General features: G+C 41.2%; 1 protein-coding gene and 1 long non-coding RNA gene across 5 annotated transcripts; one reads left to right on the top strand and one right to left on the bottom strand.

The window, feature by feature from the left end:
* The first annotated feature begins 831 nt into the window (after window positions 1–831).
* HORMAD1 (HORMA domain containing 1) lies at window positions 832–16,552 on the top strand. Of its 4 annotated transcripts, none has more exons than XM_080984760.1 (15): window positions 832–1,329; window positions 3,830–3,885; window positions 4,106–4,250; window positions 4,674–4,737; window positions 6,148–6,184; window positions 6,319–6,339; window positions 6,451–6,477; window positions 8,111–8,178; window positions 8,869–9,020; window positions 9,124–9,353; window positions 9,512–9,578; window positions 10,402–10,478; window positions 10,767–10,850; window positions 12,490–12,579; window positions 15,457–16,552. In XM_080984760.1, the coding sequence occupies exons 2-15, from the start codon at window positions 3,853–3,855 to the stop codon at window positions 15,535–15,537; spliced, it is 1,176 nt and encodes a 391-aa protein (XP_080840886.1). In that variant the 5' UTR covers window positions 832–1,329; window positions 3,830–3,852; the 3' UTR covers window positions 15,538–16,552. The 4 variants fall into 4 exon arrangements, with proteins under 4 accessions (XP_080840886.1, XP_080840887.1, XP_080840889.1 ...); XM_080984761.1 differs by lacking the exon at window positions 832–1,329 and adding an exon at window positions 1,401–1,637; XM_080984763.1 differs by lacking the exon at window positions 832–1,329 and adding an exon at window positions 2,065–2,079.
* On the bottom strand, window positions 11,469–19,020 carry LOC308465227. Its single transcript, XR_013980372.1, has 3 exons — window positions 18,943–19,020; window positions 17,184–17,226; window positions 11,469–12,481 (listed from the first exon to the last, which is right to left on the bottom strand). It is a non-coding gene; the product is annotated as an uncharacterized lncRNA (long non-coding RNA).
* Window positions 19,021–19,088: the final 68 nt, after the last annotated feature.

Below are 19,088 nucleotides of genomic sequence, written 5' to 3'. Positions count from 1 at the left end.
TTTCCATTCACCAGTGGGAAACTGGCCAACTTGGACACACAGATACAAGGAAGGCCTTATAGGGTACTCAGTCAGCACAGCCCATCTCCTATTCAACTACTCTTGACTTTATAAAATAATTGCTGTCTATATCTATATCAGACCTAGGGTCGGGTTGTCTTGAGCAGCAATTTGATCTGTAGCTAGGGCTAAAATCATTTGAATTCCATTCCATGAAAAATCTCACATTCTGATTTCTGTTAAAGGTGGAGAAGATGCTGCTATATATTTTTTTTCCTGACCAGTTTGCAAACTTATTAGCCACGAAGGAGGTTGAGGGCAGTCCCTCTGAGTATGTGGGCATAAAGTGTACATATATATGTCCTTAAAAGTGTATTTTCCCTTGTCTAAGAGGGGGCTGCAGCGCCTCTTCAGCGAAAAAATATTCTTGTGTGCTTTTAAAACCATGCCTGGCATGAAATTAAAACAGGCTCCGCTTATAGAAAGGCATAGAGCTGGGGGTGGGGAGAAAAAGGTGATATTTCTTTTAAGTGGGACATGGTTTCAAAGAACAATGCCATTTTATACTTACACCCCACTTCTGTTAAGAAACTACGGTATTTTAAAACAATAAGGGGTTGTAGCTAGCTAAAGTTCTACTCAGAGCAACTTCAATGGGCCCGCTCTGAAAAGAACTAGCATTGAATGCAACCCAGTAATAATTATTTTTTTGATTTTATGAGATTTATGTCGCTTGATTGTAAAAAACGAATGAACCTCAGAGCAGTTTAGAAGAATAAGACAATGAAAGTTTCAGGGTTTTTTGTTTTTGTTTTTTTAAAAAACCCTTTTAAAACCTTCCAAAAATAGTTAAGATCTATGGTAAGGTAAAAACCACCAGATTACAAGAGTGATTGGTGGCGATTTGCTTCTGATAGTGTTAAAAGTTACCATAAGATGGGGACCATCTTGGTGGGAAAAATAGAAGTGTGGCTTTATTAAGTAACTCTGGAGAGGGTGAATAAAATGTCAACTAGGGAAGGAAAGAATTATTGCTGTTTACAGTGTACTCGGTCGACCCTTCAGTCTGAATAGGTTTCGCACTGAGCGACTGAGTTGGGTCGCCTGAGGTGTAAAAAAGGCGGGAAAGTTCAGGCGGCGGAGCGGGAAGGGCGACCGTCCGTTAAACCGTCGGAGGAGCGAAAAAAGGCGGGAAAGCGGGAGGGGCGCGCGCGAGGAGCCTAAAAAACCCTGCTTTTTGCTGAGAGGAAAAGGGATTTTGAAAAGCGTGTGGGAATCGCTATGAAATAGTTAAAAATAAAATAAAAGACTACAGTCTGCATATATGATGTAAGGGCGTCTGTTTTAAATAAATTAATATCCCTGAATGAATATTATTTAATGTAATGAGAGGTCGTCTGCTTACAAGCACGGCCGTCCTAAATCGCGCCCCCCCCCCATGGCAAAAAAGCCCCATCGTGCGCTACATGGCTTGGCTGTTTTTAATCGCCTCAAGTCAGACGTGGTCTCTCAGGAGGGCTTCTCCATCTGAACTTTCCCCCATTTTATATATTACACTCCATCTCTATCGTAAACCTCAGGGCTGCTGCTGCCAACTTCCCAGCTGACATTTGCAGCTGGGCTCTTAATGCCCAGAGGTTGGTAGATAATATGCGAGCCTTCCCTCATCCTATACTTTTCTTACAGATGCTCCCTGCCATGGGCATAGCCAGGATTTATGTTGGATGGGGAGAGAACACTATCTGTGCTGGAATTGTTCAGTTAGTTAAGGTTTTTGAAATTTATTTACTTGATTTAGTGTGGGGAGCAGCTGCGCCCGGCCCCAGATGTGGATGGACTACAACTCCCATCATCCCTAGCAAGCATGGCCAAAGACGAGGGGTGATGGGAGTTGTAGTCCAGCAAATATCGAGCGAGCCAAAGTTTCCCCACGCATAACCTATTTGTTGTTATTTAGTCGTTTAGTCTTTTCCCGATTGAAATTGCCCCCCCCCCCCCAGCTATTTACTCCACTGAGGGAGGAAAAACAACACCGAAGTTTGGTAGGGACGAGGGGAGCAAAGATTCCACATTCCTGGTATAAGACATAATAAGAATGCCCAGATGGGAAAGAGGAGCCATGTTCCTTTTTCCAGGTAGCTTTGGAGGTGGGGGGTTTCTTGCTGGGTTTTTTTGTCCTAGTGCAGCTTCCAGAAGGGCACCAATGAGGCCCCCAGCCTGTGTGCCTGTGTACATAAATGTGTGGGTCGTGTGTGCCAAACTGGGTCTTTGACGCGGGTGAAATAAAGCCTAGCTTCGCCCTGCCAATGGCGGGTGGGTGGGCCAGAGGCAAACGTGCAGCAGATCTGAGTCTTGCCTTTGAGCAGTAGGGCAGTTTCTGCACACGCAAAAAAGACAAGAGTGTTCCTGTGCAGACCCACACATTTCAATCAATCAATCAAAACCTTTATTGCATTAGCATACAGCCATAGCAAAATAAGACAAAAATACTAGAGACAAGCAACCAAACAAAATTCGAAGCGATATTACTGGCGTAATGACATTTAAATTACCCTAAGACAATAATGTAAAGATTTAGTTGCCAGCGCCAAGAATCCAAAATGCGGATGTATATAAAACATAAAATGGCCCCAAAATAGGCTCGGCACATTGGGTTGAAAAAGTAATAAAAAGAATTAAAACAGGTCCAGGTCTAGGACTCACTACCCAGTCAGAGTAGCCCTGAGTTTCAGAGCCTGCACTATAAAGATTGCCACCCCACGTGAAATTTGGGGATTTGCGTCCACAAGAAGCGATTTCAAACAGTCTTCCTTAGATGTAATGGTGGACGGGATCAAGAGGAGGAGCTTAGGTCTTATTGGCTCATAAATAGGGCAGTAGAAAAAGAAATGTATGAAGTCCTCTACTTCATTCATTGTGCATGGACATAAACGCTGAGTAATAGGGGTCTTAGAGTAAATCCCCTGCAGGAAGGCCGTGGGTAGAGAATGGAAACGGGCCATAGTAAACGCTCTTCTCAAATTGGGCTCCGTCAGGTCTATCAAGTAGTTGGCAAGTGATCTTACCACTTTCACTTTAGGGAGCCACATGGAGAGGCGAGCTGTAATGGATGCAGACCCACACATTTCTCCTTCCTTGGAGGTTTTTAAGCAGAGGTTGGGTGGCCGTCTGTCGTGGAGGCTTTAGCTGAGGTTTCTGCACTGCTGGGGGTTGGATTGGATGACCCTCGGGGTCCCTTCCCACTCTACAGTCCTCTGATTCTCTATTTATTTATTCCATAAAATTTATATACTGCTAAATTGTTAAATGAAAAGCCTCGGTGATTTTATCGTTCACTCAGGCAAGCAAGAGGCATGCACGGTCGTCGCAGGTCAAAAACACATTTCAGCCAGGCCAAGAACACTCTGGGTTGTATCCAACTCAGTTCTACTCAGAGTAGACGGAAATGAATACATTGAAGCTAATCATGATCATTAATTTCAACGGACTCTACTCTGAGTCGAGAGCTGGTTACTATCCTCAAGGAGCGGGCAGCGCAGGGCAGAAGAGGTATGGTCCCGCTGGGAAAAAAATACAACCAATAAAATAAAACCTAAAACTATTAAAACTCTTCATCTGTGATATTAGAGGCAACATAAAGCATTTTAATAACAAATACGTATTAAATAAATAATGTATTCATTTTAAACCACGTGGGGCATTTTATAAAAAGAGAGTCTACTCCCAGGAGCAACAAATCTTTTTACATGATCAGTCATAAGTTAAATTTAGAAACTGGAATTTCTCACCAAAACACTGTATATACTAACACAACATTTTTTATCAACAGGTGACTGAGAAAGAACAGGAAATATGGCAACTGCTCAGAAGCAAAGAACCTCTCTGGTATAGTTCCATTTCAAAAATTTAATTTCTCTTACCATTTAATAAGGTTTTTTTTTTTTACAGTAATTATATGTTTATGGTAACCATTGTGTTTAGATCAAGTCAGTATGATGCACAGAAGGTTGAAGTGAGTTAGGCATTTGCATATTTATTGACATAATAATGTGTAGAGCTATTCTGAATCCATGCTCTTCTTAATTCTTTCTTCTTTACCTTTTAGAGTGCAATAATATTTCCCAACAAAATATCAACTGAGCAGCAATCTCTAGTATTAGTGAAAAGACTGCTGGCAATAGCTGTATCCTGCATTACCTACCTAAGAGGGATATTTCCAGAAAGTGCATATGGAACAAGATATATTGATGGTAATGGCTTTTCCAAAAAGAGCAAACTTTCTCTGTAGTGTAGCTGATAAATACACCAGACTGTGATCTTCAGAAGTTACTACATAGTGATACCCCAGAAAAAGTACCTGAGCTTTAAGCTATTATTATGTATTTACTTATAAACATCTGTGACCTGCTTTCCAGCAGAATATCCAAAAGCAGGGTGCAATCTCAAAAAACAATAAAACCATGCAATCAATATAGGACCATCCTTAAAATATGCAAAAACATGTAATCAAATAATTACTGTATTTGAAAGTGCAGGGTTATTGTTGCAAACTGCTGTTGAGTGATTCTCCCTTTCCATTCTGTGCTTGTGTAAAGAACAGAAAAAGTTGTCAATAATAGCGTCATCAATGTTGCAATTAAGATTTATCAAATGTATTTTGATTGTATTTTAAGACCTCTGTGTGAAAATACTGCGGGAGGATAAAAACTGCCCTGGCTCCAGTCAGCTGGTGAAATGGTAGGTTTTTTGTGGTTTCCATTTTGCAGATAATTAGAGAATAGTTCCTTACCACAGGGCGCTTACAGTCTGTAATTCAACATGAGAAAACAGATGAAGGGAAAGGGAGGCAGGTTTGAACGAGGGAGCGATAGGTGACATATATGTACTTAGGTTTGGTACTATGTGCTTCCCCCATCCGCACTATACCAGTGTTCAAAACTCCCATTGTTCTAGGCGCATTTTGCGACAGGGAATTTAATTAGCGTGAGCAGTTTCTGAGCTCTGGGCACAGTACTGTGCCTAAGATTTCATATTAAAACGGCAGAGTGGAAAGAAAGGAGGACCTTTTCCTCCCCACTTCCAGCCACTCTCTGAAGACTGGAGATGAGACCCTCTTAAGAATATTAGGGGTGTGGGCAGGTGAAGGACTAGACCATGTGAAAAATGAACATAATATTTTAGCTGCAGTTCATTTCCAGCTTTGTATTCTCGTTATTAAAAAAAAACATGCCAATACTTTCCCTTGTTGCACCCATAACCTAGATTTAAGGTGCCATTTAGCTCCTAGCTTTCTTATCTCAGTTTCTAACACTGCACTATAATTTAAAGCAGTATCATACCACTTTAGACAGTCATAGCTTCACCCAAAATATCATTAGAACTGTAGTTAATTAAGGGTGCTGAGAATTGTTAGGAGACTCTCCGTCCCGCCATAACCCTCACAGAGATTCTTAGAGTTCCCTGGCCTGGAAAGAGGGATTGATATTTAAACCACTCTGGAAATTGTAGCTCTGTGAGGTGAACATTTCACTGGACTCTTTGAAAGAATCAATGACTGTTTAAAATGGTATGATACTGCTTTAAATGTATAGTACAGATGAGGGAATGGAAAGGCTAGAATTTAAAGGAAGTAAGAGAGGTGGCATGATGGGAAACAGTTCCAGGCTTCAGAAGGACTAAGAGAAGAACAAAAATGTCATTTGAGAGAGAGCAGAAGAACTTCAGACATTTCAGAGTGATAGAGCTGGAGGATAAATGGTTATACTGTAGGTGGGGATTTTTCTGGGGAGAAGAGTGGAATGATAAAGGGGCTTGTGCAGGATTCAGGAGTGGAGAGGAAGGCATTTCAGAGATTTAAGGGACAGTGATGTGGCCAAAGCAGATTTTGGCTTCAGGGTGCTGGCTAGAGATGAAAGTTGTTTGTGTGTTTGTGTGTGTGTGTGTGTGTGTGTGTGTGTGTAGTTGAGGATTTCACTCAGTGTAAATAGGAATCCAATTGCTGTCTTTGTCAGGCCCATAAAATAATGGTAAGCATTTAATGAATAAAAGCAGGGTTGAAAAATTGCACAATAGATACAGATGAATGGGATTAAAAAACCCAAAATGCATATATTTGTGTGAAGCAGTAGCATTTTATGATTTTTACAGGATGCTGGGATGCTATGATGCACTGCAGAAAAAATATGTAAGTTAAATATGGTTTTATCTTTAATGAGTAACTGTGCGTTCACAGATTCATCTTAGCAATTTTCATTATAGTAAACACACTATAATGCTTTTAATTTCTAATTTATTTTCTTTATTGTTTTGGGTAAATAGCTCAGATTAATCGTCTTAGCGGTAAGTTTAATATATATTTATACACGTCCACATTTCAAAATTAATTAATACTTCATATGCTGTATTGTATTTGGTATTGTCCTGATTATGTTGTTTATCTTTTAAATACAGGTCTACACCAACCAGGATGATCCTCAGGTAAGTTTATGATTTTACATTCATAAGTGCACATTTTATATTGCAGATGTTTTGTCCTGGATCAATACATACTTTTTGTGAAGAGACATGCTGAAAGAGACACATGTCGACAAATGTGGATTGTAAGATCATTCCGTGCATCTGACAGTGACCACTATGAAAGATCAAAGGACACCTCTAATAGAAATCATTAAACAGCCATTTGAAGGGAATGGTTTCTGAAATTTACTGTAATTGGACTATTTTCTCACCATCTCTACATTCCAACACCACCTCCTTTTTCAAACAGTAATCTGCAACCAGCTTTATAAAAGTGGTGGATTCAGATTGGGAATACATTGTTTGGGGGGAAACCAGCGGCTGCGGTCCTCATCTAATTCATCCCCTTGGCTAAAGGGGTAGGGTGGGGAGGAAACTTCAGGAGAGCCAATCACTTCTTGTTGAGTTTGACTCTTCCTTTCTTTGGGAACAAGAGAAGAGTGTATCAAGTGTATATTGCTGAGGTGGGGAACCTGTGGCAGTCCAGGTGTTGCTGGAATACAACTCCCATCATCACAGATGATTTTCCAGGCTGGCTGAGGCTGATGGGAGCTGCGAGTCCAACAGCATCTGGAGAACCGCAAGTACTCTTTCCCAGGCATATGCCTTGCCACAGATAAGGATAAAAAAATCCAGCCACTAGGTGTCACTCTTCCTCTATTTGATGTGATAATTAGAATAATATTAAAGAAGATGAATTCTACATATTAAATGTTGCAGCCCAGACTTTATGGCAATCTTTTCTCTTATTATTTGCTTCTGCTGACCCTAATTCCATTAGAAAAGTGTGCATTGTTTTTTAAAAAAGAATATCCAAATGACCACAAAGGAACACTGCTAATGAAAAAGGGATTAAAACTGGATTGCAGTACTTAGGCCAGCATCAAATCAAACTCCATGATGAAGGACATTCCATTTTTTTATACTGATGTTGTTTAAAGAAAGTGGATCTTTCTTCCATGAAAGTGAATGGTGCAGGGAAGCCTTGAAACAAATTGCTGGTTTGGCTTGTGAATTGACAGTTTGGGTGGCCTGGACACCCTGGATTAACATCCACTCTGGATGAAGTCTATTTAAAAGAGTCAAACCCAGCCTTTCTGTCATCAAAGGCTCTAAAAGAGATTTCAGTCCAATGAGTGGTATCCAGCTAGATTGAAACTGATATACATAAGTTAGTCATGTTGATTAATTTCAGTGGGTCTAGGACCAACACCAGATGCAACCCATTGCGTTCAGTACTGCAGTTAAGTATCCATATTGCTTGTTCACTTTAGATACAATGAGTTTAAAAGTATTAACTATCAGTATACATTACTACTGAGAGCCAAAGTGCTTAGATTCAGATTGTGGAGACCTGGATTCAACACCCCACTCAGCCATGAAACTCACTTCAGGACCTGTCACTCTTGTTCTGCCTAACCTACCTCACTAGGTTGTTATGACAATAAAACAGGGGAAAGAGAGCCCATGTCCTTCACCCTGAGCTTACTGGAGGACATTCAAAGGCGGAGGATTTGTTAGACTTGGTGCTGCATTCTACTTGCTGTTTCCAATTTTAGGCCCTTGATATGTAACTACTATGTTTTGTGTTTAGACTGTTACAGAGTGCTACCAATTTAAGTTCAAATACAGCGATCAAGGACCATCTATGGATTTCACAAGGTATTCTCTCCTCTCCTACCCCACTGTTTTCATCAGGCAGTTATACAAGACATTTCTCTGCCAGGCTGTTCTTGCAAGCTGAGAAAAGCCAACATGTATTCTTTGATTCTAGAAAGTGGATGTTAATATGTCCCTGTGTTCACCAAAGAGAAGGCATTTAATTGCTGCAGAACAAATGCTCAATAACAATCAGCCCTCAATTGGTTTCTAGTCACATTTATTAGAAAGGCTCAGGAAATATTATCAAATAGGAAATATGCAATTTTATCGGTTCCCAATTTCTCCTGTTCCTAATGGATTTGACTTCCAGAATATAGATACAGTACTCTAAACAATTGTCTTCAGCATTTTCAGCCCATGACCTACCTTTAACCCAAACATGCATTTTAAAATTTCTTAAATACTTTACCATGTGTTTGTATGTGGGGAGTGTAATGCTACCGTTGTTATCTAGCTTAGATCAGGCTCAGAGTCAATAGTGGGTCCTGACTGCTTTAAACCATGGTGGGCTGGGGCATGTTGCTTAGACAGATCAGGAGAGCAGAGGATGGGAAGAAGGAGAGTAAAGCCACTCTTTGTGGGTAAGGGCTATGGATGTAAGAAGGCTCCTGTGTCCATTTCCGGTATTGCTAATATAGAGGCACCAGCTGTCCTTGCTTTCAAATAATGGATGGTTTTGTTTTTTTATAGTAAAAACAATGGAAGTAATTCCAACAACACGTGCACAAGTACTAAGAAAGCTAGTATCCTGATGCTACGAAAGATTTATGTCCTGATGCAGAACCTGGGCCCTCTGCCTGGTGATGTCTGTCTGACGATGAAGCTGTTCTATTACGATGAAGGTACCATTTCAAATTTTAATTCTGTTCAACATCAATATGTCAGAATAATTGCTGACGAAACAAATGTTTCCCATTATGGAATATCACCAACTTTCCTTTTTAGTTACACCTCCTGATTACCACCCTCCAGGATTCAAAGAGGGTCATTGTGAAGCAGTGGCATTCGAGGGGGAGCCAATGTACCTAAGTGTTGGTGAGATCCCAACCCCTTTTCATACGATGAAAGTTAAAGTGACGACGGAAAAAGATCGAATAGAGTGCATCGATGCAGACTTATTAAGGCAAGGGAAGGCATTGACTTCCACAAAGCTACAGCATCTTGATAAAATGGATGTAAGGGTTTGAAATTTATTTTTTAGTTTTGTAATGATGTATGGAGTTATTATTATTTGAAATTTTGACAGTATTTGCATTGCCTATCCTTAACAAAATGCTTTTACAGGTACATTTCAGCTTTGTTGAAGACGTTCTTGTTTGTGTTCTTTACACAGGAATATTTTATTGCAGAAAACACAATGAGGGAGCAGCAAAACACACACAGGGTTCCTCATACTAAAGGTACACAGAGCATATGTTATTTAGGAGTGTTTTGCTTTCATATTGGTACATGGTGATGTGTTCTCCATGGCAACACCTTTTCTGCACACCTCTTTAATTTTATGAAACTGTGCATGACACTCTGCTCAGAACTTGGGTTAGAAGATAGGAACACAGGAAGCTGCTAAATACCAAGTCAGACCATTGGTCCATCTAGCTCAGTATTGCCTACACCGACTGCCAATGACTTTTCAGGGTTTCAGGCAAGAGGTCATTCCCAGCTCTTCTTGGAGATGCCAGAGATTGAACCTGGACATCAGATGCTCTACCACTGAGTTACAACCCTTGCTTTTAGAAACCTAGGAAGCTGCCTTAGACTAAGTCACATTCATTGGTTCATCTAGCTTAGTACTGTCTACACCAATGGGCAGTGGCTCTGCAGGATTTCAGGCAGAAGTTGTTCCCATGCTTACCTGGAGATGCCAAAGATTGAGCCTTGGACCTTCTGCATGCAATATGTGTGCTTTACCACTTAGCAATGTCCTTTCCCCCAAGAATGAACCTTCCCACATGTTTAGACTACTTTCACATCCTGAACTTGCAATGACAGCAGGGGAGGAAGGACCACATTCCTCACAGTTAATATCTCCAGCAGTTTTTGTCTCCTTAGCAACTGCCTGCACCTTCTGGAGGAGGCTGCCTCTCACTCAGAGAAGACTAGAGCCTTGTCAATGTATCTGTCAATCCTCTTTTAAGAACATTCTACTTATGTACAGAAATATAAACTCTTTGTTTATTCAGTGTTCTGAGAATTTGTACAATTTTCTTCCAATGCCATTCCCAGAACTTAATTTAGTGTGTGAAGAAGATGAAGACATGAGGATAGAAGATAGCCAAACTTTCTCCATCAATAGTTCTCAGGTATAAAGCTGCCTTTTTATTCTGTACCAATGTTTGGTTCTCATTTAGTTTTTTGGATTTACTTTTTTGTGGCTGGATAAATGTTTACTAGATTTAACAAGTGCAGCACAATCTGACAATTAGCGGAAGAGTTCCTGCAAAATGTATGTAGATATTGTTTGTATGGGTGTATATTTGGCAAAATCACATACAAAACTGTGTAGATATGTTTGTCCTCATTCCAAGAGCCCAAACCAAAGCTGTTCTCTTTTAAAAAGCTGTTCTCTTTGTTTGTTTAACTGTTTTTAGGTGGAACATCTAATTAATAAGACATCAGAACTTGAAGTAGCTGAGGGAAAGACCCGAAGTGGAAGGAAGTTTAAAGGCAACACAGTTAGTGTCATTTTTAAAATAATTAATGAACTATTCTGTTGCATGATCTGAATGAGATAAAAAAATTAAGGGATGCATAACTTAGATTTTTACAGTACAAATCCTGTTCTTTAAGGCTTAGCTCAGTTTTCAGGTTACCTCAATTTTGCTACTGTTGCGCGAGTTGCAGTCAGGATGATTATTAATTCTATTATTTTTGATAATGTATTCATTTATTTCCATAGCATTCCCTCCCCCAATAGTACTCCAAATGCATTGCCTTAGTTATCCTCCCAGCAAGCTTGTGATTTTCGTAAGGCCACGTGATAAGCTGCACTGCTGAACCTGGATGCGCAGCATCACAGCCCAATTTCTTCTCACAGTTTCATACTAAGCTCTTTGAAAATATTTGATTTAGGCTCCAGTGCCAATGCCATGCCATTGCCGTGTTCACGTCCAGCAGCCCACCACTCTGGGGACCATCCCAACTCTCTGTCCATCAAACTAAGGTTGTTTCTACCCTCACTCCTCTCCTAGTTTCGCTCTGTTCAGTACAGAAACATACCTTCGTAGGCATCTGCCAGTTGCTTTACTGACATTTTCACCTTATAGACATTGTGGGGGAAGATTCCACCAGCATGTTTGGGCACTAACTAAGGGCTCCTTCAGATGCTCTATTTATTGAGCATTTATTCTGATTTGTTTGCAGGGAGATTATATACCTCTTCCCATCAAATGATCATTCATCCCACACTTTTTTAATGCATTTCCCCATCACGTTCCTTACCACAAAGGGTCTGCTGTCTTTTTAAAGTGGATTTGTTGCTCCAGAGTGCTTTAAATCAACTTAAATTGCATAAAACTAAATTCCTGATATGCCATTGAATCCATCCCACAAAATAATAACAGTCTGGAGGTAACCTAAACATTTATTATAAATAGTAGTAGCACCAGTAGGGCAGCATATTCATTAGTTAATTTTCAACAATAAAATACCAGAGCTTAGGCTTTGTGAAAGATAGACAAAGCTATTGTTGTCCACAGCAATATTTTGAGGGAGGTAATGTTAAAAATGTAAGAAGCTGAGTTTTGTACAAGCTGCAGGACTAGATTACTACAAGTTTTTGATAGTTTTTGCTTCTAAGAAGGCCTTGGACTCTGAAACCTAGGAAAAAAGTTGCATGAAACCATACAACCCAGAAGGTCCTGCTTTTGAGCTGAAAAAGTTTTGTAAAAATTTCAGCTCATCTCTTTTACAGACACTGTGAGGGACCATCCCCACTCTCTGTCCATCAAACTAAGGTTGTTTCTACCCTCACTCCTCTCCTAGTTTCGCTCTGTTCAGTACAGAAACATACCTTCGTAGGCATCTGCCAGTTGCTTTACTGACATTTTCACCTTATAGACATTGTGGGGGAAGATTCCACCAGAATCAGCATCTTAGGAAATGCCCTTCAGATGTACAGCGGTGAAAGTAAATCATAATGTTGTCATGACCAAGCTAAGACTTGCCCTTACTGTCGCCACTCTTAAAGAGTCCTTCATTAATTTTTTAACACACGTTGAGGAAGAGTAACAGCCTACGGATGCACAGCACGCTCCTTAATAGCCATCTGCAGACCTCTCTCCTGGAGCTAACGGTTCTTCTGTCTCTGTCAAGGGTGACAAGGGAGGCAGCAACAAAATTCAGTTAGCAGCAAAGTGTCCCAGAGAAACCCAGAAGAGAAGAAACTCAGAATCGGGCAAGCCAGTAAGTTCTTTCCATGCATTATGAGGAAAGTAACAAGAGTTCTTGCTGTGGGTGCCCCATCTCCAGTCTTTATGAATCCAACATTTCTATGCAAAACCAGAAGCCTTGGTTTGTCACTGTTTTTTGTTTAGGGGCAATTACAATATTGGAAAATTAGGTGATTTTATAGGGCTGTCGTCCACTGTGTTTTCACTCATGTCAGTCCTGTTGATTTGAGTGAGACCTGCTGTGCAACCTTGCCCTAGGCATGTTTACTTGGTGAAGTCCCACTGTGCTTCATTGGGGTTCAAACGGTGCCTAGGACTGTGGCCTTAAGTGGACAAAATGATGCCTTCAATTGCAGCCATTATAGTGAACAAATGAGGCTGCACAGAACAAAATGTGGTTTGTGGAGGTGGGATGTGTTTCTTTCTTCTGGATTCTCCCTCCCAGCTGGAGCCTCTGAAGGTGCAGACGGTGCTGGCTGTCACCCAGTCTGCATCTTCAGAGCTTCCGTTTCACAGGCAAGGAGGCTGACCAGAGCAGAAACAGCAATTCCCAAAGTGAGAAAGAGGCAAATAACCCAGGGATGCCCAAACAATTGCTGAGAGACAGTTTAAAATATATGTCTCTTCAATACAACTTGTGCAATGAGGACCCTCAACAACCACTTATGTTGTAAGACAGCTCCAGAAACCAGTATGGTGACATCCTTTTCTTACACACAAGTTTTTGCTTTTTCTGGACTTGCTGTTTTTGGCTCTGCTAGTTAAAGTTTGGTTGGAGCTAAGGTATTCCTGGCAGGTAGTGAGTTCTATGGCCTACTTTTTCATAACCTGTTTACCCTGAGATCTAGGACAATGGTGAGTATTACCTGCTGTTAGAGATGGGCAAGTCTGACAGTTTTGGTTTCCCTCAATTCCCCTCATTTTTTCTAGCCTTCAGTTGATTTCTCCACATTTCTACATCTCCAAAGACTGAATGGAGAGATGGTCGGCTGGAGCCTGCACTACCTGGTCTTTGCTCTGCCCCCCAGCCGGCAGCCGATTGGGTAGCCAGGGAGGGGGTGGAGCAACAGCCAGCAACTAAAGGGGGTGTCACCCTGGCACGGGAAGCCCATGCCAAGTCGCAAACCCCACCCACTGCTTGGAAGAGTGAGCGTTAATTGTGAAATTCTTTTTTAAAGTCCTCATGAAAATTTATCTGCATTTCAGTGCCAATTTCTTCTAATATACACATTTGGGTGGCGCCTAGGAATTGCCGATCAGAAGGTCGGCGGTTCGAATCCCCATGACGGGGTGAGCTCCCATTGCTTAGTCCCAGCTCCTGCCAACCTAGCAGTTCGAAAGCACATAAAAGTGCAAGTAGATAAATAGGTACCACTCCGGCAGGAAGGTAAACAGCGTTTCCATGTGCTGCTCTGGTTTCGCCAGAAGCGGCTTAGTCATGCTGGCCACATGACCCGGAAAAACTATCTGTGGACAAATGTCGGCTCCCTCGGCCAGTAAAGCAAGATGAGCACCGCAACCCCAGAGTCGTCCGCGACTGGACTTAACTGTCAGGGGTCCTTTACCTTTTTATACACATTTGCAGAATATACACATTTTTGCAAAGCAATTTTTCCTAACATAATGCTCTTTTGTATGTTCTTTTTGACTAATTTGTGCACTTTTATGCACTTTGTCCCAGTATGCCTATTTTTGTGTATACTGGGGCAAAGTGCACAAAAGTGCACACATTTTTGTGTATACTGGGGAATATCTGTGCATAATATGTGCACTTTGCCACAGTGTACACATTTTTTGTACACAATACTTGGCTGGAGAACAGCACTGCAAAATCCAGAAAAGGTGGGGGAAATGTCAGGCTGGATGGATGCAAGGCAGGGTTCAGCCTGTGCTCTGGGGAACATGGAGCTCTGAGCTTTCTCCAGCAAGGAGAACAAGCTGAAACCGAGACCTTATACAGTGGTACCTCTGGTTACGTACTTAATTCATTCCGGAGGTCCGTTCTTAACTTGAAACTGTTCTGAACCTGAAGCACCACTTTAGCTAATGGGGCCTCACTCTGCTGCCGCGCCACCGCGGTGCAATTTCTGTTCTCATCCTGAAGCAAAGTTCTTAATCCGAGGGGCTGTTTCTGGGTTAGCGGCGTCTGTAACCTGAAGCGAATGTAACCTTGAAGCATATGTAATCCGAGGTACCACTGTATAGCAGTAGTAGCAGCAGCAGCAGCAGCGATAGCAGTGGCAGGGACAGTCTAATTGATATAGCCATCTGTGCTGCAAGATGCTGCTCTACTTAAAGGACCCGGCCTTCGGCACTGGTCTCCTACTGTGATAAGCAGGGGAGCTACAGGCCTTTCTGAGTCTTCTCCAGGGGAGTCCTCTGAGACAGAATGGCAGTGCCACATCCTCAGGCTGGCATAGGGGCGCACTGGTCCAGCAGGTTCATCTGAGAGTGCTTCTGGGGCTGGCCCTGCATGCCCTTTCCCCTTCTGCTTCAGAGTCCTCGTTCTCATCCCCTACAGATGAGGAATCTGACACCAGGGTCATCAATGACAGCCTGGTGCTGGTGTCAGGCTTTGGGGTGGGTGGGGGGGAGGCTGATTTACAATTTTCTCAGTTAAAGTGAATAGTTCCTATTTGATCAGATAGAATTGAAATTCCCATTTGATCAATGACATATCACAGATGCATGGTTTATAGGGCAATTGTAGCAAACCCTTCACTGAAAAACCAGCAGAGAGGACAAAAAGTTCTTTGTTCTCTGTAACTCAGCATTATTGGGCTCTACCTGACAACATTTAGGTGCATTAGAGTGAGTAAGTCAGTATGTTGATTTTAATGGTTCTGCTCTGAGTTTGACTAAATAATACTTCATTGTCTTTTTTAAAAAGGTTTATCATCTTGAGTTCTTTTCTGGTGAAGACTCAGTTCCCAAACGGAGAAAAATCAGTGAACCAAAGGAGCGGATTTAGATATTGGTTTTCAAATGTTTATTATTTCCCGTTTCCCCCCCTCCCTAGAATGTTTTTCTCATTATACCCAGTATTTTGATGTTTTAGAGGGGGTATAGTTTAACCTGTTAAAACCATCCAATATTTTTCAGTGCTTTTATTTGCAGTTAAGAGTACAGGCTTTTAATTCAGGTACACGTAAAATCTAGTCTTGTAAATTTCACTTGTCAGCGTGGATAGAGAGCTGCTGCTTTATCTGAGGCCTGATTTAAATGTAATATTGGGCATGCAAGAAAATATACCCATGTGGCATTTCATGTAGTCAGGCTCACATTAAATTTGGGACTCTGAGCTGTTACCTGTACAGTGTGCCCGGGCAATGAATCTCAGGTGTGCTTAATGTTGCATGCACAGGCGAAATGAGACCCAACAGCAGTTTAAATTGGGCCAGAGGGAAATGTCCTTAAGAACAAACTATGATAAATTGATTCCAAATGGAAAATTTTCAGGCAATATTATTACTGCCATGCAAATTAAAAGAAGGAAAAAGCTAAAGGTTTGCAACTCAACCTCCTAGATTTTGGGACTGCAACTCCCATCAGTCCCAGGGCTGATAGGAGTTGTAGTCCAAAAAATGGGGGTGGGGGTGGGACACCAGCTTGGGGAAGGATGTTGTAACCAGTAGCCTCATCCACAGAAAAAGTTAATCACCTTTAAGTACTGTGGAATGAGATGTCACAAAATTGACTCAAGCCCCATGGATTCCAACAGTTCTTAGGCACATCTTACTTTCTCTGGAGCTAGCAATTAACTTTTAAAGCATTTGTTGCTTTGTTTTCTGTTACTAGAAGTGTTATAAAAAATGTAGAGAAAATGTTTAAAAATTTTATGCTATATAATTCTTGAAACATAATGGAAGTATGACTCGAGAACATATTGATTTCTGATTAAATGTTTATAGAGGTCTGCAGTGCATGTGCTTTGTTTTAGACCTTCAAATTTTATAGCCACAATAAAATATTTACAACTTGAACAAGCTGCCTCTTTTCATAATGTTTGTTTTAAATGTTGATTCCTGCCTCATCACTGGGTGCTCACAATCTTTCTGTGATTGCCATGTTCATTTTCAGAATACTGTAAAGAAATAACTGATATTTTTGCAATAACTCTTTGGAACCTTACTCCGCAGGAAGCAAAATTATATGGCATCCAAAGATGACTGTAGTAAGCAGTGGCATCTAGTGCCACAGTCATCTTACAATAATTTATTCTCTGGATGCCACAAACCTCATACAAAATGATTCATTGCTTATTTGGGTGGGGGCACCATGGCTGACAGACAGCATCCTCAAAAATAACACCAGGAGTCCTGGTTGGTTGGTTTTTATTGGGCATTGATATTGTTTCTTGGATTTTATATTGTTAGCCAACGTGGATGGAAATGCAGGATATGCATTTGCTTAAATAAGTGGGGAGGAGGGGCTTCCCTTCAGCTTCCAGGACTGGCTCAACCTGATAAGCAGGGGAAAGACTTCTGGCCTTGTACGGTCTGCCATTTTGAATGCCACGGTGGAGTAGGAAAGGGGTAGAAATTCAGTTTGGTTCACATTTTACTGTGAACATACCTAACACTTTCTAAAATAATATCTGCGTTTTGGCTCACTTACCTTTTGCAATTCCCACTCCTAATTTTGCAATGCAGTTCTGCATCTGTGCACAAAAATGTGTCTATTAGTGAAAATAACCTAGAAAAATCTGCAGTTGGAAAAATTGCTTCCAAAGATGTGCATTTTGGAAAACTGCATACAGTTGGGAGAAATGCAAACTAAAATGTTGGCGTATCTTAATGGGCTTCTTTTTTTAAAAAAAAAACACACACACAAGCTGAAGGAGAAATAGGGATAACTAAATTTAGGATTGGGAAAAATAAACTGAAATAGATAGATTGAAATTGTTTAATCAATGAATCAAAGCTGGAGGGAGACTTCTAGGCATCCATTCTCTCCTGCTCAGCGCACAACATCCGGACAGCTGTCCAGCATCTGTTCCCTCCAGCAAGGGAAAGCCCGATCTCTGCAAGTTGTAGCAAAATTTCAGGGGGTCCAGGCACTCAGCCATTGTTGCATTTCCATTGGGAAAATTGAGGCACAGCGGAGGCTAGTGTCTTGTAAGAAATATGGTTTATTTTACACATCTTTACACCTGGAGTCTATGATGTGCTGCAGAATATTATATCTCAATAGTGTCTGTCGTTGCACCTCAAAGCTTCAGCAAGCTTGGGTCCAATGCAGCAGTCAGTCCTGCCCACCCCCAGTCTCTCGGTGCAGCCTCCTCCAGCCAGTTGCTGCATGGAGTTCTGTCCCCTCCTTTCCAAAAGCTACTGCTCAAAACCTCGTTTTAAAAGACACTTTTTTCCCTGGCAACCTTCCCCTTCCTTGTCTGCTGCTGAATGTCTTACCTGTTTGTTAGGGTACTGACTGTTCTATGTTTATTAATGGCTGCACTCAGCCTGCCTTGCCAGGCTGGTCTGGCTCCCCAGGATAGACCAAGTACAGGAATTTCCATGTTTGGCACAGTTTAATCAAACCATAATTAATTCTAACTTTTGCTAATTCTACCAGAATCTATAACAGTATAAAAGGAGAATTCCTGGATGCCAAGATCCAAGTTTGGGTCAAGTGCTCTTTGGTGAGAGAACCCCAGCAGAGATTTAAAGTCACAAAATATGCTGCAAAGTAAAGTGTGGAAATATGGACTGTTAGACCTTTAAAAATATGACCTTGTGAGTGAGTTCCAAAATAGTCCCATCTTCCCCCAGCAAAAAAAAAAAAGACCACACGCGAGGTAAGTTAAAAGCAGTTTACTTGCAAGCTCTCCAAAGGGACAGATTCATGTGCTTTTCCACACAGCATTCAGAAAAAATTGCATAGGCTATAAAACTTGGCTCGTTATACTGGTGAAAAGTTCCTAAATTATGGACATAGGAACATAAGAATAGTTTGTAAGAGCAATGCGGTCTGAGCTTGCAGCAACCAACTCAGACCTCTTTACATGATGAGTTCAGGTAAAATTAGTAGTATTGCCTTTTTATCGTGACAGGGACTCAAAGTCTTCATTGAGAGTGAAAGTGCATAAATCTGTTTGTGTATTATATCTGGCTTAATAAAGAAATATATTCATCAATTAAGTGTGTATATTAAATAAGATTAACTATATTGAGAACACTTTAATTTACGATATACGATATCTTTATTGCAACCAAGGTGAGCCAAGCGTGCCAGGACAGCTTACTCCATGGTCTTCCCCCTTCATGCATTAATTCGACTTAAGTATGTTGGTTACATGAGGCTGGTTATCCCACATGTTGTTTCTTTAGGTCAGTGATGGTGGCCCTTAAGGGATCTCTATCCGGCCCTCGGGACTCACCCCAGGCCACACACCATAGCTGTCAACCGTCCCTTATTTGGTGGGAAACTCCCTTATCCCAGCGCAGTGTCCCACTGCTGTCCCTTACTGATAATAATAATAATAATAATAATAATAATAATAATAATAATAATTTTTTATTTATA

The sequence above is a fragment of the Podarcis pityusensis genome, assembly GCF_964106645.2.
Source record: "Podarcis pityusensis genome assembly, chromosome: 16".
Classification (NCBI taxonomy): domain Eukaryota; kingdom Metazoa; phylum Chordata; class Lepidosauria; order Squamata; family Lacertidae; genus Podarcis; species Podarcis pityusensis.
This window is presented reverse-complemented; position numbering and strand designations above follow the sequence as displayed.